Source organism: Erithacus rubecula (genome assembly GCF_903797595.1).
Source record: "Erithacus rubecula genome assembly, chromosome: 1".
Classification (NCBI taxonomy): domain Eukaryota; kingdom Metazoa; phylum Chordata; class Aves; order Passeriformes; family Muscicapidae; genus Erithacus; species Erithacus rubecula.
The window spans coordinates 75,093,537-75,120,732 of record NC_136658.1 but is presented as its reverse complement, the minus strand read 5'-3'; the positions used below and the strand labels follow the sequence as shown (position 1 = coordinate 75,120,732).

The following is a 27,196-nucleotide window of genomic DNA, read 5'->3' as shown; positions in this document are numbered from 1 at the left end:
AATGGGCATGAACACCTTGTATTAGCACATCCTGGGGTGGGAAAAAGCTTGAACACAAGTACTTGAATATGAATATCTCTTATACAACATCCCCCTTACCAGGAAAACTATGTCTGCTGGATATACATGCATGTGCTTTGCAAACAAGCAGACTTCTACACTTCTATGATAAACACCTATGAATAGTACTGTTACTGCAAAGTGATTGTTAACAGTGTTGTACTTATCAGGACACAAAATACTTTATGTTAGTGTCAGAAGTTTTAAATACAAACCCATGACCAAACCATCTGCTGCAATAAAAATTGCTTGTTTTTAAGAGATGTCATTTAAACATATGATATTTAGAAAAACTCTTCTTGAAATCATCTCTTTAGCTACCTACTGCAAAATGGTATCTTATAGGAGCTACATTATTCTTTCAAAACATAGGTTTTTATGCAACATGAATTCTTTATTCTAGTAAATATCTTTATATGATTTTTCTCCTTTTTTATGTTTATAGAATATAGTTTGTGTACCATGAAAAATTGGCTAAAAAATGTAAGGAAGACTTAAATACTGAAAGTAATAAATATATGTCCTTTGGGGTTCTTATATTTCACCTGTAAATTACTTCCATGGCTTCAACAGTATTCTGTATAGCAGGGGAGATGGATGTGTGCAAGATTTGGGCTAAGAGTATGACTTGCAGTTTTAGAAACCTGACCCAAATTTGTACACTATTGTCATTTAGTTAGCTGCTACTCAGACAACAATTTTGATTGCTGTTCATATAGTGATGCTAACCTACACACTCACATTTTGGTTATTGGACATTAGATGGCCAAAAGATATAAGGGGAAAAAGAAGACCTTAATTTTTTCAGAAGTGTATAATCACAGACAGTATGCACACACAAACAGACCAGGAATTAGACAGACATCTTAAGCGAAAACAACAAAATAATTGATTCAGTCAGAACAATAGAATTCCTTTGGAACACACCACGAAAATTATTTTCCCATGAACATCAACAAAATATTATACAACACATGTAGCCAACATCACTGAAATGTAAGTCCTCTACATCTTATAAGGTTTGGGAGGTATTGGTGGTTTTCAAATATAAGTAATGGATTATGGGCAATGTTATTTCACCCTACCTGCTGCCATTTGCCCTTAATTGCTGGATCTCTGATCGACTGGCAATGTCTCTGGATTTGCTGGATGACACCTTGGTAATATACCATAGAAGAGTCATAATTCCCAAGGAGAGCATATTCTCTTCCTTTTTTGGCATTATCACAAATCTCTGCTAAATTCATCTTCACTCAGAAATCTAAAAGAGAACACAATTACCAGAAAAATTAATTTTATGCACTGTAGAATAATTCAGACAGTGATGCTTTAGTTTTGTTATTTCTCTCATAGCTGAATTGTGTCTTTCCAACACCATTCCTATCTAGTCCTGCTCTGCTACAACCATTTATGTCTGGAGCATCTCTTTACTAGCCTAAGGTTTCAGATCATGAATTGTAACTCCTTCATATTGATAAAAACCACAACTTCTTTGCCACCTTTGGCCCCAGTCTTGTTAAATTAATGCAAGAAAATTAAATTCCCTGCCCACACCAAACCTAACAGACTAAACTTTAATTTGTAGATCACCGCAATGTATTAGCAGCCATCAGCCGTGAATCACAAATCACACAAGGCATTAAATTGCTTTTTATACTGTTGTATGACATACGTGCCTAGATGTGCCAACCAGCATCAGGGATGTCTGCACTCCACACTTTCAAGAGCCCTCACCCTAATGAGATTATGATATGGTTGAATGGCTGCTCTACTATAGACCAAGTTGAGAGCCTCATTCTGTTTAAATATTCTTTCAAAGTACTCCAACATCCACATGCTGACTCGAATTTTTTCATTAAATTTAACATGTCACTTTGGGATTTATAGCAGAGTTAACAATTCAAATTTAACATTTCTCAGAACAGTGATTCCCAAAGTATAACCTTCCCCTAGTCCTCAAATTGCAGCATGACTTTAAGGCAAACCTATAGCTCAGCTTTACCCAGTAACCAGTCAAGAAAGCAATAACCCAGACATTCAGAATTACGCTGTGCTGAACTGCTAGGTTTGTGTTTAAGGTTCAAGATTGAAGCAGTGCCTGCCCTTTTATCTGAATCTCATGTGACCCAAAGTTTAGGTCCTCATTACAGAAAAATAGCATCAGTTCCTTTCCCTTGTACTCTGACTCAGTATGTGTAGGGTCCCTGACATTCATCCAGATATAAACCTCTGGAAATGAAAAATAAAAAATTGATATTCATAGCTATGCAATGCAGAGTTGCATTGAGCAAGAGGGAGGAGGTCAGCTCTGGAGGTTAGTCCACTAGCTGCATCAAAGGTTTGGCAAGACTAAGGGGTGAAGGAGAAATCGGGAAGGAGGGGTAAAAACACAGTTCAGGCTACACAGCTGAAAATATCCCATGCTAGAGGAGTGCACACAGAAGGAACAGGTGGTAGCAGACAGAAGCCAGAACAGGGAGAAGCAACTTTTTACATCCTGGTAGGTTATAAAAATGTTTGTAGGTTTTATAAACAGACAAGATAAGAGCAAGATGGCATTAAGGAGGATGTGTCTTATGCCTCTGTATTCCCTTGTGCTTAGCAAAATCCAAACCCCTGACAGTTCAAACAGACATTCACATGACATTCATTCTGCCCTGAGCAAACACATGCTCCACCTCCCAAAGGTACCACACTGATGGTCCTAACTGCTGCCAGCAGCTGCACACCAGCTCTGCTCCATCACCTCATCACTCCTGCTCCCTGCAACAAAGCCATGGAAACCTGCCACCCTCACTTAAACCCACAGGTCACACAGCTTGCATGTGGCTGATGACTTTGATAGCACGAACATGCTGCTGCCCTGCAGCTGACACTCCACCAAGCACAGCAGGACATACTGGGGCTTTACTCGTCCTCATGTTGTGCTGCACATTTCAGCTTGCACAGCATTCCCACTGGCTGCTGTGAACTACTGGGCAGGAGAAAATCTAAGGTGGAAAGGGTGACAACCCTTATTTTGTTCCCTGATACATCATTACTAAGTGCTAGATTGGTGGCAACTAAGACCATTTAATTTCTAAATACAGAAGATTGTAAGTAACAGGAAAAAAAAAAAAGTGGTGTCACTCACATTGCACTGGAAATAGACAAAATTATAGAAACTGAAGATGGGTTATAACCCATTCAGATCTCATGAGTCAACTTATAAACAAACAGAACACCATCTGGGGCAGAATCCATTGTCTTCAGGTTGGGATCTGCTTCAGAACCAGCCTGCTGCCATTAAGAAAAACATTCCTCAAATCTCTGGAGGTTTTCCCCATATGTGGTGGAAGAGAACAAGCAGATAAAACATTTTTAAGGAACTGCTGAATTAAATTCCTAGAAATCCATTAAACAGAACACATACTTGGTTTACAACCTCTCATGCCTCCTTATTACAGCTAATTCCCACACTCTGGGCATATTTAACTCCCTTTTGCCTTAAAAGGGCTGATACTCACACCCAACTCCCCTTAATTCCAGAGAGTTCCCTGCTCACCAACAAAGACAACCTCCTCATCTCAGTCTGTAGTGGAAGCTGACTAAAGCCACAGGAGCAGGCAAGCCATAGGAGCCATGCAAACATGTGCCCATTTCAGGACAGTGGTTAGACAAGGAAGCTGAGAGGCAGGACACAAAAAAAATTATATGATTTTAAAATTGCAGGAGCAAACCAAACAAGACTCTCCCATTTCCTCCAGCCACCAAGAGTTTGGAGGCTTCTAGCTTCATGATGGTGATGCCAAGGCTTAAGCATGAGCTTGATGCCTGGTGTGTCACACTGAAGAGCTAATGAAGCACTGACAGGCACTGAAACTTGGAGCATGGAGTGAGGCTGGTGAATACACACCTATGGACCTAACGAGTGGTCAATACCTCCAGAGCTAGGCTGACAAAAACCCCTGGATCTTTCTTGTGGATTCAGGCACTTCAGTTTTTACTTATCACCTACCCTAGGCACCAAAGCAGGCCATATAGCTTGAAAAGGTGAATATAATGTCACCCATTTACCTGAGTCACATTGAAACAGCAGCTGTAGGCCTCGGTCCTAAATCAGTGCTCTCCTGGAATCTCAGGCAGTTCTCTGAGATTCTACTGCTATTTAAAACTAATGCTAAAAATGGTTTAAACAAGCTACAAGCCTTCTGTGCACACCAGTGAAGGTAATGTTACTTTAGAGTAACAAAAACAAATCAAAACAAGTAAGTCAAAAATCAAGGAAAAAATTATTTTTAGGGAAGAATTATTTCCTGTGTTGTTTTCTGGGCATCCCATTCTTTAATGTCAGGGATGGGGAGGGAGGGAGAAGTAACTAGAACTAACCTTTTTGTGTTATGTACTCACTCTTTATTATCTGTTCTACATTGTATTATTGAGTTCATACAACATCAGAGGCGTCCAAGAAACCAGAAATACAGAAATCATAAAAAGAGCATTTTGTTGTTTACTGGAGCTTTGTTTAGATATTTGATTTTCCTACCATATCACAGCCACATCTTTTAAGTATACAGGCAGGGACAACTGTTGTCAAGTACATTTGGAACAACTCACACACTTCTTGCAACACCAGCTTTTCATTCTATCATTGTGTGGTTCCCTTCTGCACTCGACCGTAACAGCTCCACTGCACGTCAAGATATCCTTGGAGATTCCTTAGTTCATGGATCATTGACAAGAAGAGACATTACAGACATTCATGCAGGCATGGCTGCCACACATGGGGTCTTAAACCCACTTGTTAAAAACCCTGCAGCAGCCAGGCTAAAAGGTCACAGGGGATATTAATCTCTATTCTTTGGAGCATAAGCTGAGCTGATCCCTATCTAGGGTCAGAAAAGAATTTTTCTCCCAGAACTAAAGCAGTGCACAATTGAGCAAGATCCAAAAGACAGTCTCTACTTTAACATTAAAGCATTATACACACAAAACATATCCATGGGTAGATACAGTGACTGTGTGAATGACAGGCAAAGGGGGACAGCATGCTTAGCACACTATTCCAAGTTTGTGTGCAACACCAGTGGGAATGGATACAGGAGCGACCCCCTTCAAACCCTCTTTCTCAGCATTCTCTCACCACAGTGTTACCAGAGGCAGCAAATGCTCTCCTTTCAGAGGGGGTCTGCAGCAGGGCTTTCCCTCTTGCTTGATCCCAAACATTCACTCTGCTATCTGGAAGGCATCTTCTATCTTTACGTGTCTCTTTTATGTGTGTGCTTTGACACAACCAGTGACACCATTGCATCCCATTTTCTCCACAAGACCTTGATTCTTGCACAGGATGGAGGACTCTCACTAAATGAGCTATTAGGCACTTTTACTTTATTTTCATTGTTTCAATAGTCACATCAAGCCTTATTTAATACATACTAATAGGAGTTTTGTCCAAATCAGATGTTAATTCCTCACTGGGAGGTCTATACCATACGTGGATTTCTCTGGACATGTGTCTTTCTCTGCCCAAAATTTTACCCAGGCAAAACAAAAGCATTTCACAGCTCCCTGAGATGGCTGGACATATGCTCTCACATCATGGCAGCCCTGCAGTACTGCTGACTGGACAGCTGAACATCTGGAAAGGCCTGGACATATGCTGATGAAGATAGGCTACTAATCCTGTTTCTCATTTTCTGTAAATCAGCCATGCATGATGCCGGGCATCCCGAAATGCAAAGTGAGGCTTACAACTAATGTCACAAGACAGAGAGTCACACTGCTAGGCACCATCTTCTGAATACAGTGCTTATGACTGAGGTATGACTGTACATTTTCCACTTCTACAAGGCAGAGCCAGGATGACTTTTGCCACTGCACAATCCCAGAACAGGTCAGTGGCCACACAGAGCAAAGCAAGGAAGAGGAGTCCAGGTTAACAGGTTTTGATTTTTGGATTTATACACTTTTCATTGCACCCATTTCCATTATCAGAGTCTGTCAGAAACTGAAGTTGTTTTCTCCTCAAATTCCTCTCCCTGCTTGGAAGCTTTTCGTTACAGTTAATTGAAACCTGCCCTTCCTAGGTTAAGGCCATATTGGTTTTGTAAGTCAGCTTTGACCAGTTTCAAACAGCTCTCCCTCAATTATATCTTCACTTAAAATAGCACAGTGATCCGATTTTCAGTCTTCTCTTCAAACTTAAAAGCTGTCAAAATAGAGACATGTAACAATATGACAATGCTTTACCAGAGAAAGCATAAACAGCAACACTAGCAGGAACATTGTCAGAGGAACAAAAAAAGTGTTTTTCCCCATATGACATGTGACTCCTACTAGAAGCCTACAGAATTCTATTTCTGTAGAAATATTTTTACGTGCTTGATACATTTTGTTTTATTTTTAAGAATAAGATATTAAAAATGCAATATTTAAAAAAATTAAATAAATATTTTCTGCTTTATTACCAAGATTATCTCTTTTGTTTAAGTGTTGGGTGCAGAACAACTGATCTTCATTTCCAATAATTATCTGTCCCTGTTCAGAAGCAATTGCTGGTGCTGCAGACATTACGTTTGCATGACAAAAACAACATTTTAACCGATCATTGTCAGATAGAATACAAACAAACAAAAGGCTTGCCAAGTTCCATAACTAAATCCATCTTTCCCTGGTAACATGGCTTTGTTTGAACATGCAGCTGTGGTCCCACGGACTGATGTGAAAACTAACGACCATGACCTCACAGGCTCACAACTCCTGTTAAAAACATATTTATAAGTAAGGACATGGCTCAGTTCCAGCAGATTTGAATTTAAACTACATGTAAATGAATCAAAGATGAGAAATGTGCTATGCCAGGGCTGTTTTTTCTTTTGCTGTGTGCATTAGCAGTGACAAGGCTGGCTACAAAGGCAGCAGCAGCATTGGGGTTGCAGCAGGTTATGTCATTTTTCAGAGCAGTACAGACATCAGATAAAACACACACATACCATGGTCCAGGAAACCCAGCACCAAGGGATCTTTTAATTCAGTCAACTGCTTTCTGCTGACTGGTTCTTGGCTTCTTTGCACTGAAACTCTGTTTTGCAATAGCAGATATGGGGTTAATGGGGAAATGTGTATGGAAGTGGGAAGGAGAAGAAGCATGCATGCAGGCTTCAAACTATTTTTGTGTGCATTCTTAACTTGAAACAGAGTTACTTTGAGTGCAAGTGAAAAAAAAAATCTTTAAATGAGGTAAGGATATTCACAAGTTAAAAGTAAACACATAAGAAAACATTAAATAGGAAGTCAGTCATTTAATTAAAGATTAATTTAGAGATTTAGAGATTTCATTAGTTTGGTGAACCAAACAAAAAGCATCCTGGAGAATGAAAGGGCCATTTGCAGAGCCTTTGAAGTCCAGCTCTCTGAAGAAGTAGAAAGGAGAATCAGAGATGACTGTTGTATTCCTCAAACTGAGTGTGAACCTGTCCTTCTCCAAGCACCTCATACACCAGTTTCAAACACATCCATACGGTCACACCACCATTGTTTGGGGTAATGAGGTGTTCATTAGCAAGGCCGGGTAACAAAAAGAGATAAAAGAAATGCTGCGGGGCACTCTGGGGAGTAACTCCACACACACAGGTCAGGCAGTGACAGGTTTGCCAGCTTCTACTCCCTCCTAGCCCTCCTGCACTCAGGCTGACTCCATCTCTCTCCTCTCCAGCACAGCCTCCAGGGCTTCTGGAATTAGTATCAAACCAAACCCAGGCTCATGTTCAGGTGAGACCAGCCATGAGGTGGATCAGTCAACCCCTCTGCTGGCAGGATGCAGGGCTCAGACAGCTGAAGAATTCTGCAGCGCCTGTCTGGAGCCCAACAAAGTGGGACCTGGCCCAAGTCAATAATCCTTCTGCTCCTTTGTGGAGCCACTTGCTTCTCTGCTTATCATGTGTGTAAGCACTTCTGATAGAGCAAACATGCCACCAAAGACTCCAGGGATGGGTCTGTGCAGAGCCAGCTCGGGTTCAGAGCATTTCTGAGGTCGGGCTCTGTGCCAAGAAGGGAGTGAAACTGCTCCTGCACCTGGCCCTGGACACAGCACACCCATGCTCCCAGCCCGTGAGCCCTACCAGACCACAGCCAGCTCCACAAAGGCTCCATGCTGCTGCTCCATTCCCAGCTCAGCCAATCTGCATCCCAGATAAGCTTTCCATGAATTTCTCAGCTCATCCCCAGAAGAATCACCTTTTTTTTGTTTTTTTTTTTTTTTCAAATTAACTGCATAGGAAACCAGACAAAGGCCTATCACTGTTTTCTTGTATTCCATTTACTTCCTTGTCTTTTGATTGGGATTAGCTCAGGGCAGGATGTATTTCTCCCCATTACCTGCTCAAAAGCCCAAATCTCCAAGAGCCAAGTACCCTGGAAGCACTCTGCAGCTTCAATGTTCACTTCTGCAATGTGGCAAGTACCAGGAGCTGCAAGAACCTGAAGCCTGTCTATGCTATAGGGGTGGGGGGAAAGGAAGAAAAAATAAACTGCTCAATAATCTGCAACTGCAATCAGGCATTCATTGAAAAGAAACCCATCTCTGTGAAATGTTAAAGTGTAGTAGGAATAGACATTCAATATTCATGTATTCATATTCAAGTATGATATGTAGAGAAATAGTAATTTTATTCCCCCTCATGGTTGTTAGAGAACACAAGATAAAGAATAACCCTAGAACGGCCAAGAAAGGAAATGGAGAGAGAAAAAGGAAAAATGGCAATACTGACATCATGAGAGAAGTTTTTGGGGAAAAATAGAAATATAGCAGAATAATTTTTAAAAAGTAACACCCTGTCCAGCCACAAGCTCAGTGGAGCCTAAGCATGGTAGGAGATGTGAAACTGGAAACGATAAATGCAAACTGCTTGGGGAAACTTTGCAGAGCTACCTCTGATCATATCACTTCATACCCATTCCCAGCCTCCTGCCTGCTCTGCCTTCTGCACAGCTCCCTCCATCCATCTGCTGCACCACTCCTTCTCCAGCACATCTCCATCCATCCATCCATCCATCCATCCATCCATCCATCCATCCATCCATCCATCCATCCATCCATCCATCCATCCATCCATCCATCCATCCATCCATCCACGTGCCCCTTTCTTTGTATTATTTCTCTCCCCACTGCCATCCAGACGTCTCCCAGCCCATCCTGCCCTCACCGAAGACACCCACCCACGTTTCTCCCGCCCCCACCCCCATTCACTCCTCGGCCCGCACCTCCCCTCTGCAGCCGCACCGCCCTGCGCCCACCCTCCCAGCTGGCCCTGCCGCACCGCCCCTCTCCAGCCCCTCCCGCCCGGCAGTGGCACAGGGGCTTCTCCTCCTCGCCATTCCGGAGGGAAGAGCCGCCTCGGTGCCCTCGTTCAGAGCGAGCCTCCCGTCCCCACAGGGGTCCCCTCCGCAGCACCCATCTCCCACACCCCCTCACCTTCCGCCGAGAGCGCTGGGGGCTGTAGTTCCCTCCAGCCGTCTCTCCCGGCAGACCCCAGCGCCCGGCGGGGGGGCGCAGACTACATTTCCCGGCAGGCTCCGCGGGAGATGGGGGCGCCCCCGCCCTCCTCCAGCCTCTACCGCTGGTTTCCCCCCCATCCCCGCCGCCTCCCTCAGCGCGGCGGGGTCCGAGCCGCCGCCCGCCGCGGGCTGCTGCGCCGTGAGGGGCTGCCCCGTTCCCGGGCGCTGCCGTTACCTGGGAGAGCCGGGGGTGCGTGTCCGCGGGCGGGAGCGGCGCGGGGAGGGGGGCGCAGCGCTGCGGCTCCGTCAGAGCGGGGCCGGGGGGGGAGAGGCGCGGGGGGGCGGGCGGGGAAGGGGGTGCGCGCGCGCGGCGACGGGCGGTTGCCATGGCGGCGGCGGCGGGCGCGGGGAGGGGACGGCACCGCCGCTCCGGCCTCCGGAGCGCCTCCGCCTCGTCTAGGCGGCGGGGGAAAGGGATTTTCCTCAAGGAAAATCGGCAGGGCTCCGCGCTGAGCATCCCGCGGAGCGGGCGGAGCTCCCGGGAGCCGGGGCGGCGCAGGGCCCGGCCGGGCAGGAGGGAGGGAGAGCGGAGCCGAGCGGGCGGGATGGCTGCTGAGCGCCGGCCGCGCTCTGCGCTGTGCTGTGCCAGCGCTCGGCTCGGCTCGGCTGACAACACTGAGTCACAGGATGCGTCAGGCTGGAAGGGACCACAGGGGGTCATCTGCACCAAACCCCCTGCTCAAGCAGGCCCATCCCAGATCACATGGCACGGGATTGCGTCCAGACCCTTCTCTAATAGCTCCAGTGGGGGAGGCTCCACAGCCTCTCTGGGCAATCTGTTCCATTGCACGGTCATTGCATAGTAAAGAAATCCTTCCTCACGTTCAGCTGGAACTTCCTGTGCATCACTTCAATTCTGCCCTTGCGTCGCGTCCTTGTAGCTGGAACCACCGAGAAGAGCTCTGAGTACACATCAGAGCTCATTCACTCTCTGAATGCAAACCTCATGTGCTTCCACCTCGTCTGTGGGAGTGTCTGGGAAATGCAGAGCCTGCGTTTGTCCGTGGGCACGCAGAAGGGCGCTGAACCATCTTTGCTATAGCGCTTTAATACGCTTTTATGGTACCGTAAAGGAACAGATTTAGGGATTTGCCCTGTTCCTGGACGAAAGTGGCGATAGAGGCAGCCTCACAGGGTGGCACCACCCGGTTTGTGCCATCTCCTGAGGGTGAATGTTGCCTAGCGTTTCTGGAGCGTGCAGCTCACAGTTAATACGAGCAGCCTGGCGTCCTGCAAGGGGAGCCGTGCAGTTATAAACCTTTCTGAGGATGTAATTTCACAGTTAATGCAAGACAGCCTGTGTCTGTATTGCCACCAAAAGGGGCAGTCCTGCATTCCTCTCTGATCATGGCTATGCCTTCCTGTTTGTTATTTACACCGCAGTAACACTAACGATGCCATCTGGCAAGGCGAGCCTCGGATCTGCTCTGGTGGAGAGCCAATTCTGCTCCTCCAAAAAATTAACCGAGTTCAGCTGGACAAAGTTCCCGAAATAGCTGAGTCTGTAGAGCTGCTGCAGGCACAAGGAAGGCAGAGGAGATGTGGAGGCAGGAGCAGCCCATTGAAATCCCAGTGGATCTATGCTGTATTTCTGTGTGCAGCTGCACCATTGCAGTGAGCCCTTGCTGCTGAATCTGCCATGTGACAGCTCTGAGAGTGTCCCAGTGACAATGATCTTGTGATCACACCTGATAGTAGTACATGATTTCTCTGGAAAATTTCTGTTGTAGTTACTTTAAGGCAGCAGCATGAGCTTGTATCTCACAATAAGGTTCTCAGAAATGCTAACTGACACGGGTGAAAGAGCAGGGATTGAAACTAAAAGCTCAGTATGTCTCTTAAACAATACAGCATGTGTGTATGTGTCAGTCATATATCTACAGATCTTGCTTCCCTCCAAATCATGTGGAGATTCTTATGCCTTTGTGAGAATTTTGGAACCAGGGCCAAAATCGTGATGAATTCATAACAGCTGCAACTCTGGCTTTCCCTTTTCCAGATTTTTTGGAACTTGCCTGCCCGTGACATCAATTCCTGCTGGTTTTTCACATACACAAAAGCAAAGATGCTGTGCAGACCTTCAGAGTTCAGCGTTTCTAGGGGAGAGCAGATGATAAGCAGCCTCGTCCCAGCACTTCCATAATATCCCTTCCCATGAGACTATGTACCTCTTACCACATTAGGCAACACATTAAGTGCTTTATCTGAGAATTGTATCCCCCAGTTGGGAAATTGTGACGCAGAGAAGGTTGGTTTTTTGGGCATAATCTCTATTTGTCTGGTTGGGGCTTTTCCCCCCCATCCTTTTTTCTAGTTACAATTGAGTCAAATGGGGCTGTTTCCTAGTGGCAGAGGGTCCCCATGCTACAGCTGACCTCCCTTTTGAAAAGCAGTTGTTCAACACCAGAAGAATATCAGTGTCATCCTGGCATTTTGACCACTCTGAGGAAAAGTTTGTTAAGCATGTGTCTCCACAGTTTGCCAAGATACCTTGTGACTGTATCAGCAGGAAGAACTGTTCAGGTTCCTGGCCATGCACATTAGGTATATGGGGTAATTCATGTTGGAAGGGACCTCAGAAGGTTATCTAGTCCAGCCAGAAGTTCATAAACCTGTTAGCAAGCCATAAGAATGATAACTGTAAGTGTGAAATTTCTTAGTCTTTCCTACTGCTGGGTCAAATTCGAGAAAATCTGGCTGGACTGCTGCAAAAAAATACTGATTCCCTGACCTCCTTGCTGAAGGTTCCTGTCTCCACAGCAGTCCCTGGACTGGAAAACAGTAACATTTCTAAGCCATTTTAATGCAAAATATGATGCTAAACTCATCTTATGAGCAGTTTAGGCTGATTTGCTAGACCTTGTGTTGAGGCAGCTGGAACTTGTACCTGCATCTCATTCTGATTCTGGTGTGAGACAGTAATTTCAGGCAAAGAGGAGGTAGGAAATTGCTGGGAGGGGAGGTGACACCTTAAGCCACTGAAGCTTCTACTCTGAGCATATTCTCATGTCTTACAGTTTCTTTATTTTTTGATGGAGTCTATAAACCTAGCAGTTCTGGATACGACATGATTTTGGTGGGTGTCAGGGAGTGTGGTTTGGCAGGATCCAGCTGTGTTGGTGAAGGAGAGCATTACTCACAGTCAGACCCCAGAGACTTATCATGGCCCTTTCCAGCAATCTGCAAATCTGCCAGCAGAGCTGATTGTGTGCCTGTTCACTCTGATTTATTCTATTCAGTTCAATCAGAAGCTGATATAAATTAATGTAACTCTTTTGCCATGAACATTAGATTTGGTTCTGAAGTGTCTCTTCAGCTAGAGTAATTGCAGACACTGTCAGAGAAGTTTAAAGCTGTGCACTCCTAGGGTCTCTGACAAATTAACAAAACTGGTTTCTGAATTGATTTGGTTATCATTACATAAATTCCACTGACTAGAGGGCTGGCACAGCCTTTTAGCACAATGTAGCAGAAAGCTTCATTTGTAACTTCCTCCCACCCACAAAGTTCTGCAAGAAGGTTGAAATCATGTGAGAAGTCTATGAATTATGAACTGCCCTCTGCTTCTGTCTTCCCTTCCTCTTGCAATTACATTTAGCTAGACTACAGGAATTATTGTACCTTCATAATAAGCTTTAATGCTCAGATGCAAACATAACTCTTTCCCAGAGGTCTTACAGGCTGTATGGAGAAATGCTGTAATAATGAAAAGGAAAAAACAATAGGGAAGCAGTAGGGAGAAGAAGGTGCATGTTACATATTCATGCACATTTACCTTCCAAGGGAAGTTATGCACAAATCAGTAAAGGCATCAGTGGACCGTTAATTTTCATACACACATAATAATTGTTCTTCTGTGTAGATATTTTTATGGAATTATATTTATCAGTATGACACATCCACCAATTTTTCTCCTAGGAAAGAATCTCAGAGTCTGAACCCTGAGACAGATTTAGTCAACATCCTTCCCACAAGGCACAAGTGCTGTGAATTGTTAATAGAGAACAGTGCAAGGGAAAGCAGTTGATTTTCAAACAGGATTTCAATTAAGGCAGAAGATGAGAGGTGGAATAGATGAGGATTTTTTTATTTATCTGGTCAATGTAGACATTTGTCTTTTAGACTTTTGCCTCTGAATCAAGACTTTGGGGATACAATTCCTGCTTAAACCAAGGTGTATTGTGCCCTGAATGTACTCAATTTTTTTCCAGTGCTTATAGCAGACTCATCTGATCAACATAAATATGAGTGTTTGCACTGTAGATTTCTAAAGGTAGATGACAGGAGTCCCACCCAATGTGTAGCATTGTTAAAGCACTAGAAAGGGAAAACTGTCATGGCACTTTTGAGTAGGTTGATTAAAAGATGAAGAACAGGCCAGTGTCACATTAATGGAAAGCACAGGTGGAAGAGAAGACAAATCTTTGAGATGAGTTGAAACAAACCCACAGTAGACTGGAAAAAAAATCCCACCTGTTCTGCTTTGAGTCTGTGGATAGAAATTAGAAAAATAAACAGTAACTAGGATATTGTGTTTCTTTTCTGTGTGCACTTAACATGCAGAAAGCATTTTGCGTATGTTGGAGTATTACTTTTTGGAGAAGGAATGAGAAAGGATTTTACAGCAGTCAAAACAAAGAGAGAGGAACCTTGGACAGAAGCCTCAAGGAAAGTAGAGTCATGCCCAAGGCTCTGGATGTCAGCAACTGTTAAGTGAAAACCTGGAAATAAAGTTTATTCACACCGTCTTGACTTTGTGGCATAGCACTAGACAGTATCAAGTGGGAAAGTTCCCTTAATCTGTCTGCTGGGGTTGACAGCTGAGAGAAAATCTCTCATGATGTACTTTTGTTTGGTAGTACTACTCTTTCATGGTAAAGTGTGAACTTTAAGCTGTTTTTTAAAGATGTGACATTCTGGAGTTGCACTCTCTGCCCCACTGCAATAAGTTGGAGCCTCACTGCTCAGTTTCTACCACATTTGCAGAAGGACAGAAGTCTAACAGAGTTCCTTTTAGATTTGTAGTAAGTAAAAGAGATACCCTCAGCTGGTGCTTCTTCTGAGCACAAGGCAGGCAGAACTGTTCTAGATTTCATCTGGCAGGCAGCTGCCTGGTGTGCCCATGGGAAAGGACTGGCAGCTCCCCACTTAACGAAACCTGCAGCACCTGCTTCTGCGAGCAAGTTGCAATACCGTGTATGATCCATTGGCAAGTTTCTTGAAGGGAGGAGGGCTAAGTGGGAATGGATACAACACCATACTATAGTAGGCTTTGATAGTTTGAAACAGTTACATCAATTGAGCCCATTAACTCAGGCACAGCCATTTTAAGTCATGCTGACAATATAAATTATTGTCATTCCCCTGTAGATGTTTTTGTGACAAATCAGGGAGCTGTTGGGCAGCTTTTTGCACACTCTGTATAGATGCCCAAACCACTAGAATAAACAAAGCACAGTCTAATACATATTAATGGTTGCCCAGCATGTTTGATTTCTTAGGCGTGTTAGTTACAGCGTGAGACACTAGAAAATGAATTGGTTTAACAATCCACTCCTGTAAACATATTCATCCAGGAGAGAAGACATTTAAAGAGCATTCCTTCCACAACTGTCTCAAATAGTCCTTTGAATAGTGCTGTGATCAATGGCAATGAGGGTGTTTACATTGGAGAAAGACACAGTGAAAATTGGTGTTCTGGTGTGTGCCTTAATATGAAGATTTTGCATCTGCATTGAAAGAACAACTTCACAACTTCTGTTGTTTATTGATAACTTCTGAAATCCCCATCACTGAATATGTAAAAAGTTCTGAGTAGATAAGAGCAATGTAGACAAGATGTAATTACAGAACAAAGTTCCTAATTGAAAAAAAAATTTAAAACTTTGAGGAGAACAATAAAGTTAAATATACACTGGTGATCGTTGTGAAGAATCTCTTTTCCCTTTCTGGTCCCCTAAAATGATTACTACTGGGAATTTACAGTGGTATCCATGTGAACAACTTAATCTGGTTCATATTTTGAGAATAAAATTGGAAATCTTTTTTTAACTTCAGAATTTGAAGCCATCACTGAACATTGTGCATTCTGTTAATGTTGTTCATTTATCTAATAAATGAGAAACATGGTTGTAGAGGATCAGTGCCACAAACAACAGTATCTCATAAAAGAACAGACATTGGCATCACAGCTTCAGTGAAACATGTTTTAAACTATTACAACATCCCATTCACATTCTCAGGGGGAATATTCACTGCCTACGTTTAAATATATAACTTAGATGCCTAAATTAGGAGGCTGGTCTCCCTAGATGCCTTGCATAGTTGAAGGAGTGAGAGAGGCTCCTCCAGAGAGCAGTTCAGACTGTTAGTTAGGCTTCTGCTCTGAATTATCATCTAGAGGAGCCTCTTCAACTCTGAATGCCTTTTTGTGCTATTCTTTGCATCTTTTCCTTGGCAACAAAACTGATTTACCTGGTCTCCACCCCTCAGCACTTGTTCTTGCCTTCTGCTTTACATGCCACTCTGTCTCTTGGGCTAGTACAGGGGTTGATGTGGTATTGCCAGCTAGGTTGCTGAAATCATCTGAGTTGAAAAGAGCCTGCAAAAGAAGGTGCAGCTTTTAACCTAGGTCATGTCTCTTAATTTTCTTAATTGTATAACCTTGCAAACAGGTCTGAGGAAGGGATGAGCTTTAGCAAGGGACAGAAATGTAGTGTTGACCTTTTTTTCATGTGTGCAACCAAGAAAAGATATGTTTAACTTTAAGATTTAAGTAAAGGAGACTGAGTCTTGTATCTGAGCATTGTTCTGTTCAAGTATGTTATTTTTACATCATTACAGTTTCAACAATGTCATGGAAATTTATTATGGTTTGCATCACTGTAAGAAAGATATTATGTAGCCATGTACCTCTGTTATCAGTGTAAAAAGTGGCCATAATTTAAACATAATTATTTATAGTATTTACAAATGTGCCATGAAAAGATGTGGCAAACTTAATAAATAAGCCTACAGGTGTGGTGTTGCCACTAGCATAGAGCAGCTGCAGTCAAGTCTGCTTAAGAAGTTTCCCACCCATCAGCCAAGGGCTTGTAATGTTTCATCAGACATGCAATGTACCTACCTTTAATGATTTACAGTGCAGGCAGCAGCTTGTAAACTAGTTGTCTTAAATTCTTTTCAAAATCAATGGAAAACCCAGCCTTTTAGATGATGCTTTATATGACCTGTAAGAGATGCTCAGATATTAAATACCTACATTTGGGCAGCTGAATCCTACCTCCAGGCAGAGCAGCTGCTCCTTGTACATGTGAGGTTCAACTGCCCTGTGTGCTGACCTCTAAAACCACCAGACCCAGCTGCTAGTATGTCACTAAACTTCATTTTCTGATTATTAAAACTCATTCCAGTTCAGACAGACTTGATGCTACTGGTGTCCACCACCAGGACACTTTGGCAGTCTCTGGCAGTGAAGTTGTTTCATGTTGTTACAGAATTAACCATCCTCTTATAAAACAGTATTCTTTTAAAACAAGCATGTATTAGGAATGCAAGCCACAAACCCAATGAGGTGAGAGAATTATTAGTAGTTTTTAATAGTTTTGCATGGCATCTTTTTCTTCTTTTTAAAGTTCAGTAGTCATCATGTAAACATCTTAATAACCTATGAAGAGACTGTTTAATTACACTTATCTGTGACCTTCTATAACTTGACCTACCTAATTGCTTCTTTTAGCTGAAGTATTCAGCTCTTTCTGGTCCTTCTCCATGCAAGTAAGAATAAAAACATTTCTAAAGATTTAAATAAGGAAGAAGCTAAAATCCACGAGGAAGCACAACTGAAGGTAAACTTCTATATGCTAAGCTGGAGTTAAATCTATATATGCTGTTGTCTTTCTGTATGCATTTCCTCATTTAAATATTTCTTCATGTCACCTTAATAGAAAAAAAAGGAGGGGAAATGTTGCATTTAATTTTCATATTTGATGCATTTTGAAATGTAATGAAGTTACAAAATGAGCCTGTTGTGGCTTAGCCCCAGTAGACAGCTCAGCCCCACACAGCTGCTCCCTCACTCACTCTCCAGCCAGTGGGTGGGGGAATCAGAAGAGTAAAAGTGAGAAAACCCATGGGCTGAGATAAAGACAGTTTAATAGGTAATGCACAAGCCCCACAAGTGAGCAAAGAAAATTAAGGAATTCATGTACAACTTCCCAGAGCCAGGCAGGTGTTCAGCCATCTCCCAGGAAAGCCAGTCTCCATCAGGCCTAATGATTACTTGGGACGAGCAACATCATCACTCTGAACATCTCCCCTTCTTCCTTCTTACTCCAGCTCTATATGCTGAGCATGGCACCACATGGTCTGGGATCTCAGCTGGGATCAGCTGTCCCTGCTGTGTCCCCTCCCAACTCCATGTGCACTCTCAGCCCAATCACTGGTGGGGTGGGATGAGAGGCAGAAAAGGCCTTGACCCTGTGTAAGCCCTGCTCAGCAGGTACCAAAACATCCCCATGTTATTGCTGTTTCCTGCACAAATACAAAACACAGCCCTGCACCAGCTACTGTGGAGAAAATTAACTTTATCCCAGCCAAAATCAATATGAGAGCCTTAAGTCTTCACATCCTTTTACAGTGTAGAAATACATGTATGATGAGAGTACTTGTGCATAAGAAGATATGAGATTGAGTTTTCTGTAATTACAGGCTACAAAAGAATAAAGGTTATTAAAATAAGTTGTTCCAAGTGCACGAGAGAATAATATTCTGTGGTTTTCTCAGGATGGGGAAGGTGATCCTGTGCTTTTTCTCTTTGTCACCTTTCATCATTTTTATTCTGGGTTTCTGTTTTGCTCAGGTACCAAAAAATCCCCCTTATTGAGACAGTCCTTGGGACCTTTCTACCTGAAAGCAGTCTCCAGCACCACAGTTCAGTGCAGTGCTGGCTGATACAGCAGTGGTGCAAAGTGTGTATCCACACAAGAGAGGGAGCAGTTTTCCATCCCAAGGCTCAGTGGCACGTGTTGATGCACATCCAGGATGCTTAGGGCTACTCCAGACTGCTCTGTCCAGACCACACAGCCCTGTACCCAGGATTCATATGTATGTACCCTGCCCAGTGTGGAACCTGCAGGAATAGTGATGGAAGACAACATGGGTCTGGGAGAGCCAGATATAATGTTCTTGACTTTATTGCCATTTGGGGGGAATCTCGAGAGTGAATGCATGGGATGTACCTGAAAAGGTCCCCAGGGAGAAAGCTGCAATTCAGCAGAGGGGACAGTTGGGTGCTCAGGCTTCCTCCCATCACCTCAGTGTGGGGCGTAGTGGTGACTTTGCTAAGTACCCAGTTTTAGTCCTGTGGTGGGATGAGTTCAGTGTAAACACACACATTCATATAGATTAGCTGAGCATCTGTGTTATTGTATGCAGATTTCAGAAATACACGTGGTTAATACCATATATTGGAGGCACCTTATTCTTTCACACATACTGAAATAAAACCATTTGAATTCCTAGTTAGTAGCTCTACCTGCAACTCAGCAGAGCTTTGTCTTTGATCTAAACATAACATCTGCCTTCCTGAGATAGCCTATACTTTGGTGATATTCTTAGTAGAAATGCAGTGCAAAAGTGAAATACATTTTATTAATTATTGTCTAGGAGCTTTCTATCCACTGCATAGGAAGCCCTTATTATATTTTTCATCAGGCCATATGGCATCTAAATATAATGTGCTAAATTAGTAATTCAGGACAATAAATAACATTATGATTATGTGTTATGGGTGCCACCTCATACGTGCACAACAAGTAATTATAGTTGGAATGAGTAATGGAGATTTGACTGTTATATTTAGGAATATATTAGAAAGGACACAATTTGTCATTAAGGATGGTAATTGTCTCATCTCACTTTGCAGATTCAATAAGTAGGTGTCCATACTAAGCCAGTCATCTGTGACTGCATCTGTGATCAGTGGAGAGGAGCAGGGACTTCAGAAGATAAATGGTTCCTCCTCTCTTAAATAAATATTTTCAGAGGACTGCATCTCAACATCTCACACAGACAGAAAATCTTCAACAACATCTCTCCGGGGAAAAAAAGAACATTCAGGAAGACCTGGTCACACATTGTAACCTTTCTCAGATGAATCTCTAAGTTTTCTCTGCTTCAGTGACCAATCATCCATAGTGAAACTTTTGATGGTGTTTATTTAAGCCTTTTTTTTATGTCCCAGTGATGGAAGTTTCACCATTTCTCTAGGAAGTCTATACCAATGCCTAATTTTCCTTAATCCTGGACTGTTGTCTAATGGTTTAATGTAAATATCCTTTACTGCAATTTATCCCTATTGCTTCTTGTTCTAATAGACATAAACAAGTTTATTTCATCCTTTTTCACAAGTACTTTTCAACTATTTAAAGATTTCCCTGCCCCCAGTTTTCTTTCTTCTTGACATCATTTGTTTCTTGACACTGAACTAAAGTGCTAGTAAAGTGATATTAGTAGGATTTATGTAGAGTTAAACCTTCCCTCCCCTACCCCTTCAGGGCCCCCAGTGACCCCAGTGTTGCACAGACTCCATGATAGCACTGCTGCCTTTGGTCTCTCAGCCCTGGCTAATTTCAAGTGAGCACTCCCAGCTTCTTTCTGGTAAATGGGGGAGAGCAGAGGGTTAAGTATTTGGTTGTTTGCCACATTTTATGGACACTAGCTGGTTCACAGCTTTCCAAGGCATGATGTCCACACTCCAAAGCGACAGATTGGGCGCTTGTTCGCCTGCATTTACAAGTGTAATGTAGTATTTGACTCTTATCTGCCTTTTTTTATTTTCATGTGCCATCTTCACTGACCTTCCATGCATTCTAATTTCTTTATAGTGATACCTTCATCATTTCCACAAACTGTTCAACAGGAATCCAGCCATTTTGTTTGAGTGTACTGAAGTATACTTAAGGTTCTTGTGAGTTACACTTCACACAGAACGTTTCACAGAACTATACATTATACCACAAAATCGTTCTTAACATGCTAATTTAAAACATATTTTTCTTTAGATTAGTTCATAAAGAGAGAGGAAGGAAGATATTTAGCTCCAGACAGCACTTGCAATAGAAATCAGTTATTTCTGTACGGCATCTTTCCTTTGAAATATCACTAAATGATTTCCAGAGAGAGGAAGAATGTAATTTAATGATCCCTTGCACAGCTCAAACACCTTTCATCAGAGCATCTCAAAGCATTTCAGACAAGCCTCAAAGCTTGTCTGTTTTTCCCCAACTATTTCAGTTAACCTAATAAAAGATACTGTCTTCCTACACACATTGTATTGTTTAGCACTCAAAGCATTATCATACTTGTTTTACAGATAACTAAAAGAGGCACAAAGAATCCACATAGCTTTATTTGAGACAGTGAATCTAAGGTGAACTCTGTGGGGTCTGGTTTTCACTGAGTCTCCAGGATGTGCACAATGCATGTTCTCAGATTACAGGCAGACATGTAGAGCAGAGTCCTCATTCCACTTACATCAGTGGCAAAGTTCCCATTGATCTGAATAAGGCTGAATTGCATCCTAGCTTTTCTAGCTGCTGCCTGCCAATGTCAGCTTCAGGCCTGTGCATCCTTCCCATCTTCTGCGTCACCGTTAGTAATGGAGGTTCTGTCACACCATGCCTGGCATTTCCCCCCCCACAAAGTGATCAAGACGAGTCTAAATAAGGAATGAGAGACCCCCAGCAACAGGAGGGGATGAGTGTGTGGTGTGTGGTTAACAGTCTCCCCGCAGTCACTGCAGATCCCTCATCCGTGCTGACAAAAGGAGCCCTACAAAGAGCCCTTTGGACGGGCTTGCCCTGACCTGGATGTGTGCTGTCCTTGCTCATGAGTGTCCCAGGCTGCAAATATGCTGCTGACACCATCACAAAAACCATGTCAGGTCTCTGTTATCATGTCTGACCTTTTTAATTAAAGGACAGTCTAACCATTTTGAGAAAATCTAGCAATCTCTTTCAGCTTCATTTTCACTTAATTAAGACTGTGGATTTGGGCATACAGCACCAAATGCATCCAAAGAAACTATTGTCTTAAAGAATTAGAGTCTCAAAACAATGATCATTAAGCTTTTTTATATACTGTTTGTGGAGTATGCACTTTCGTCAGAAGCCATATTGTACAAAAGAAATACAAACACTTTAAAATGGAGATTACAAAAAGGAGCACAAAGAGAGAAACTGCCATATACGGATGTCTTCTGCTTCTGAGGATAGATGAATATGGTCCTGATGAGAAAGAGAGCATGTGTTCATTCTCACTCCCTGTACTGTCCATTTGTCCCTTGCTACAGGGGTCTTCTCAAGCTTGATGGGGTGCAGCCTGGGTGGCTGGTCTTGGTATATTCTTGTTTATTTTCAAGCAAAATGATCACTAAATCCTCTTGCTATGGTGCTAGACTGAGAACAGAAAACTCTTGCCCATCTGGCATTTGTTATCTTCAGCTGCCTTTCCTCTTTCCTAGGTATTTCAGGTCATAGAAAAGCTAGAAGAAAAAAGAAAGTTTTTCATAGCAGCAGTTTCAATTTGAAGGTAAAGAACACCAAACAGATGAGGTCTGAGAGTAACTTCTAGGCTCACAGAAACATTTTCATGTCTTTTTGGCAAAATTAAATAGTGGTGTTTCTATACACATCTTGTATTACATGCCACTTGCAAATCTTTATATCTGATCATTCTCTCATTGTGTTGGAAAACAATATGTGGGAGTTTCTTTTCATACTAGATCTTAGTGGGTAACTTGCTAGTAAACTAATTTTACATGACTCAGATTTAAATAATAAAAAGGCTTAACTCCAGTCTGAGAAGAGTTTATTGTCCACAACTGTAGCCTAGAGACAAACTCCAGCACCTTTGGGACTCGGCTGAGGCAGCAATTAGGCAGCATTTTATTGTGATGCAGTGAGTGCGCAAAAGATGAAGCTGGACTACTCTCAAGAGCTTAGAAACAAAATTGGCTTCCTGGAGAGAGAACATAAGAAATCTGGCAACCTAAAAATATTTAAAGAGCTTAGGGCTCCCAGGGGAGAATTTCAAGCTATTGAAGTGGAAAAGACTGAGCATTTGCTAAGATTGGGAAAAAAAAAAGAGGGGGTGGGGGGGGGGTTACATGAAAAACGGCAAAGTGGTTTTTTTTACTGTAGCATTTTTCAAAGGGGAAAATATAATAAACCTGAAATCAATCAGTAACACAGACTTCAATGCAGTGTTCCAAATCAAACAGCCCTGGCTTGAAAACAGGAGTCAAAAGGGATTTTTTTTTTTCATTTCAGAATTATAAGGGATTGAGGCCAAGAAACCATTAAATGAGGTGAAAGGTCTAGGGTAGAGGGCATCTTGAGCAAGTCTAATGAAGTCATGGTTGCTTCAGCAGCCACGTTCCCGAAGGGTTTAGCTGTGTCTGTCACTGTGTCTGTTCCTCTGAATCTGGCTGCCTGGCCTCTGTGGTTACACGCCAGAGTGTGCTCCACCAGGCACCCTACAAAGGCCCTTTCTGCAGCCCCAGAACGTGCAGCATCCCTGTGTCAAAACATGGCTGGAAAATGGGATTTATCTTGCCCGTCGTTTGTTTGTGTCGTGCAAAATCACCTGGGAGCTGGCTGTGGCTGACTCCATGTACTATCAGCGGGGAGCAGCAGGAGCTCACGAGTTGAGCTCAGCTGAGTGTGAATTTCTATCTTATGCCAAAAGTGTCTGTTTCTCTCTGACTTAAACTAGCATCCTAAGGTGACTGACTCCCTAATGGACACCCACTGCTTCAACATCTACAGTTGTTCAATGAACTCTACCCACATAACTGGCATCATCCCCATGCAGAATGTGTATTAGAGGTTCCTCTGCTGTTTTCAGGCCCTGCCTTCATGCAACATGTATCTAGGACTAAGATGAATTAGCTGGAAAAGTTTCATTTATGTTCCAACAGGAACTAGAGGGTGCAGAGTGCTTACCTTGTTGTAGGGTCTTCTCTTACTTGCCACTGTTCCTCCACATTATGCTGATATCCCTGTCTTATATCACCCCTCCAGCCAGGTTTGAGGGCTGAGGAATGGCTATCAACAAGGAGGGATGGGGCTCACCACAGAATGGAAATGAAGAAGGCTGGTGGAGGGAAGGAAGTAATGCAGTGTGAGGAAGGGCCAGGATGCTTTATATGCAGAGTAAGAGCAGCCCAGTCTGTCTCCTGGGCATCCGCAGGGCAGTGCAGTTCACAGTCCTGAGCTCTGCGTGTGTAAGGCAGCTGAGGAGCACATCACTCAAGTTCTCCACCTGAATCCTGGGCTGCACCACAGGTAGAGGGAAGCATGCTGTGTGTTATGTCTCTAACATGAAATGAACCCTGCCACACACATCCTACCTGCATCTGGTATTACCACCCTGCCTCAGCCATACAGCTCAGCTCATGATTTCATATGTCAGAGGCAAATCCATCAAATGACAAAAGAAACCCCAAGACATGTCTGAAGGATTTCTGCCCCAAGGGCAGAGTCAGGCAACTGATCAAAAAGGAAAGTCTTGCTCTGCTCTTCTGTACCTGAGTAAACTTCACCTGCACAAACTTTTGACGTCTCTGTTGACTGACAAATCTATGCGTAGGCATAACGAGTAAATGAGTTTTAAATAGTCTTCTGAGGATTACTCATTCAGTGCTGAAGCTACTCAATTTCTTCTCATAGTCCCAAGGCATTTCTATCATGTATTTAATGTCATAGGCTTCCCATGCTGTTGTTGTGTTGCTAGTTTTGAAATTTTATTATCTCTGGCTGCAATTTGCAAGGCAGAAAATGTTTGCTGCTGTTATCATTACTCATCAGTCTAAAGGGCCTGGTGAAAGTGTGATACCCAGTATCAGAGGTCTTTGTGGAGCCCTACTCACAGGCTATATATATTGTAAAGCCATCTTGCTCACCCTGTGCTTGATTATTGGTAAATTGCCCAGAATTCATCTCTTTTGTTTGTCAGAAATTAGGGTTAGATAAACAGCAGGGAAAAGGACAGCATTATCTCCTCTGAAATGCACCAGTGTAGCAGCCAATTTCTGGACACACCATTCATAAACCAGGAAGCAAAGTGCTGGCTGGTGTGCAAATGTAACAGCAAACACAGTGTTCCCTGGAGAGGCTGAGCTGTAATTTGCAGAGACAATATGGGGCAGTTCTGGAAGAGCAGAGGATATGTGGATCTCAGTGTGCTGCAGACAGCTGTGGCTCTGCTATGGCATGGTGCAAGGCCAGATGTATATTTAAGGCATTTCCTGCCTCACCATTGTCTGCTCAAAGCATGATACACTTTCTATAATTCCAGAGGACCTGGGATAAATGCAGTCACATCTGCAGGAGAGGGGCAACTGGACCCTATACCCAGGACCCCTTGTTCAGGATCTCTGTGGATGTGCTCCGTGGTCACTGCCATATCAGTGATAAGGATCAGGGCACACTGCATGGCTCCCCATGATGCTGAAGAGGAGCCAGTGCTGAGGATATGTGCAAATACACCCGTGCCAGGCCTGACCTGCTTTGTGCTGGAGATCCTGTCCCTTTGCTGAAGTGGTGCAGAGGAGGAGGCGCATGATGGAGGTCAGGTTCAGCTAAATATGGGAAGGCACAGCCTGGATTACAAAGGGAGGTGGGGACACCTGAAATGAGTTTGTTGCTGACAGGACAATCTGCAGCCCCAGAGTCAGGGCCTTATGGTAGGAACCCAGAGCCATGTGCCCTTCTGCAGTACACCCTTTGTTGCTGGATGAGCATCCACAGACAAAGCACATATTGCAGCAAGGCTTGCAAGAAGCAGGTATAAGCTGTTGTCATATTGCTAGGTGACAAGAAAATAAATGCTTTTATGCCTACCAAGATGTGACTAGCTTTGGCAGTTATGTAACCCACTTGTTCATGCTGTCGTCAGGATCAAAAGACCTTACACAGTTTCTTGGCCTTCAGAAGCCCTAAAGAACTGAGCTACATTGCATTAACATGATGTATACCTATAGAAGAGTTGCAGCACCTTTAATGATCTCTTCTTGTGGCCATATATTTGCTTTTCTCACGTTAGCTCAAATCTGCAATATGCAGTGATTAAAATAAAAGCAGACTCTTAAAAGTCTTTTAAAGTTACATATTTAATAAACAATTTACTCAAATCATAGCTTGTTTTATAGTGGAAATGTAGAAGGGGATCAGATGTGTGAAGTGTAAGATCAAGGTTAGTTTAAGACACACATTAGACACTTAAGAAACACCAGTAGCACTTTGTACCCTTATTGAGATCTCACCAAGCTGCACCATCTCAAAGTGTTCTACAAACAAGCCATTGTGTGTCTGTCCAAAGAGATATCAGTATGACTCCCATTACAGATAGGAAGAGTTAAAACAAAAGGGACATGGATTTGTCTCTGGGATTGGATTTACTTGTCCTGATTTTTTGCTCTAAGCACCAGCATTGTTTCTCAGGTGTTATCTCAGCCAACTCTTCACTGATGAACAGTGGGGCAGAAAGCAGAGTTAAGCCTAATGAGGCCAGTGTTCATCTCAAATTAGATCAATACTAGTGGAACCTATGTAGCTGCTTGGAAATTACTACACCTTGAAAACTTGATAATGTGAGGAAGATAAAGACCTGTGCATTTTGGTGAGGAAAGAGGTCCTTGGGGAAAAATTCACACAAGCTCAAACCAGACTAATAGGTGGAGAACTAACTTATGATTTTGTTATCTGTTTGTTTATTTGTGCTTTGTGGTAAAGCTGAGTTTGACAAATGTCATTATTTTCCTTGGTTTACAGTTATTTTATTTTGTACATTGAAATCCCAGCTAATCACATTGTTCACTAGGTGCAGTGAACACAGAGTTCATGGCCCTGTGACCTTCCTGAGCAACAGATGCATTAAACCTAGGCAAGGACATGGCAGAGACAAGGGGACTTGCCTCCAGGTGCAGAATTGAGATGGCACTGCATGAAACACAGCCATTGGTGTCTCTGTAGACATTGACTCACTTTCAGAATTATAGGTTCCAGGGTATGGAGTAGAGGGGGAAGAAACCAAGTAAGAGCCCTTCCCAGGCAGAGAAGAGCCCAGACGAAATCCTTTGCGTGTCATTTGGTGAGGAATGCTTTTTTAGCTTCTGTTGTGTGCATGAGCAACTTCCTTGGAGCATCCCTCTCTGCCGTTGTTCTCATCCTCTACTATCCCCACTCCTAGGGAGATGCCGATGCTGCCTGGACATGCCTTGTGGAAATGAGCTTCTCTATGGGATGGAGGACTGCATGCTGCCTTTGGAGAAAGAGAGGGCCAGGATTACTGCTCCCAGAAGAACTGAAATAGCTATTTACCCACAGCAAGAAAATGTTATTTTTGGGGCAAAAGGGAGCTGTAATGTTTTCCTGTTACAGTAGTTGGCAGCATTTCTCTATAGCCCAAACAGTTCCTTCTTATGGGGATCTTTACTCTTTGCTGTAAGTTTACGAGAGGGAGAGACTTATATGAAAAATTCTGTAATTCAAACACAATATACTGGCAGTAAGACAGGTTTAAACCCTGGGAGACTATC

The 27,196-nt window shown here is 43.1% G+C and overlaps 2 protein-coding genes across 2 annotated transcripts in view; one reads left to right on the top strand and one right to left on the bottom strand.

The window, feature by feature from the left end:
• Positions 1-9,895, bottom strand: part of KATNAL1 (katanin catalytic subunit A1 like 1) — a 36,290-nt gene extending 26,395 nt beyond the window's left edge. Inside the window, 2 exon segments of the mRNA XM_079298477.1 lie at positions 1,146-1,321; positions 9,770-9,895. Of these exon segments, the coding sequence (XP_079154603.1) occupies positions 1,146-1,307 (162 nt within the window). The 5' untranslated portion in view covers positions 1,308-1,321; positions 9,770-9,895.
• LOC306798117 (uncharacterized protein) overlaps positions 5,901-27,196 on the top strand; it is a gene marked incomplete at its 5' end in the record, with an annotated part of 60,852 nt that continues 39,556 nt past the window's right edge. The window contains 2 exons of the mRNA XM_079297983.1: positions 5,901-5,932; positions 9,216-9,784. Coding sequence (XP_079154109.1) covers positions 5,901-5,932; positions 9,216-9,784 — 601 coding nt within the window. The remainder of the gene's footprint in view (positions 5,933-9,215; positions 9,785-27,196) is intronic.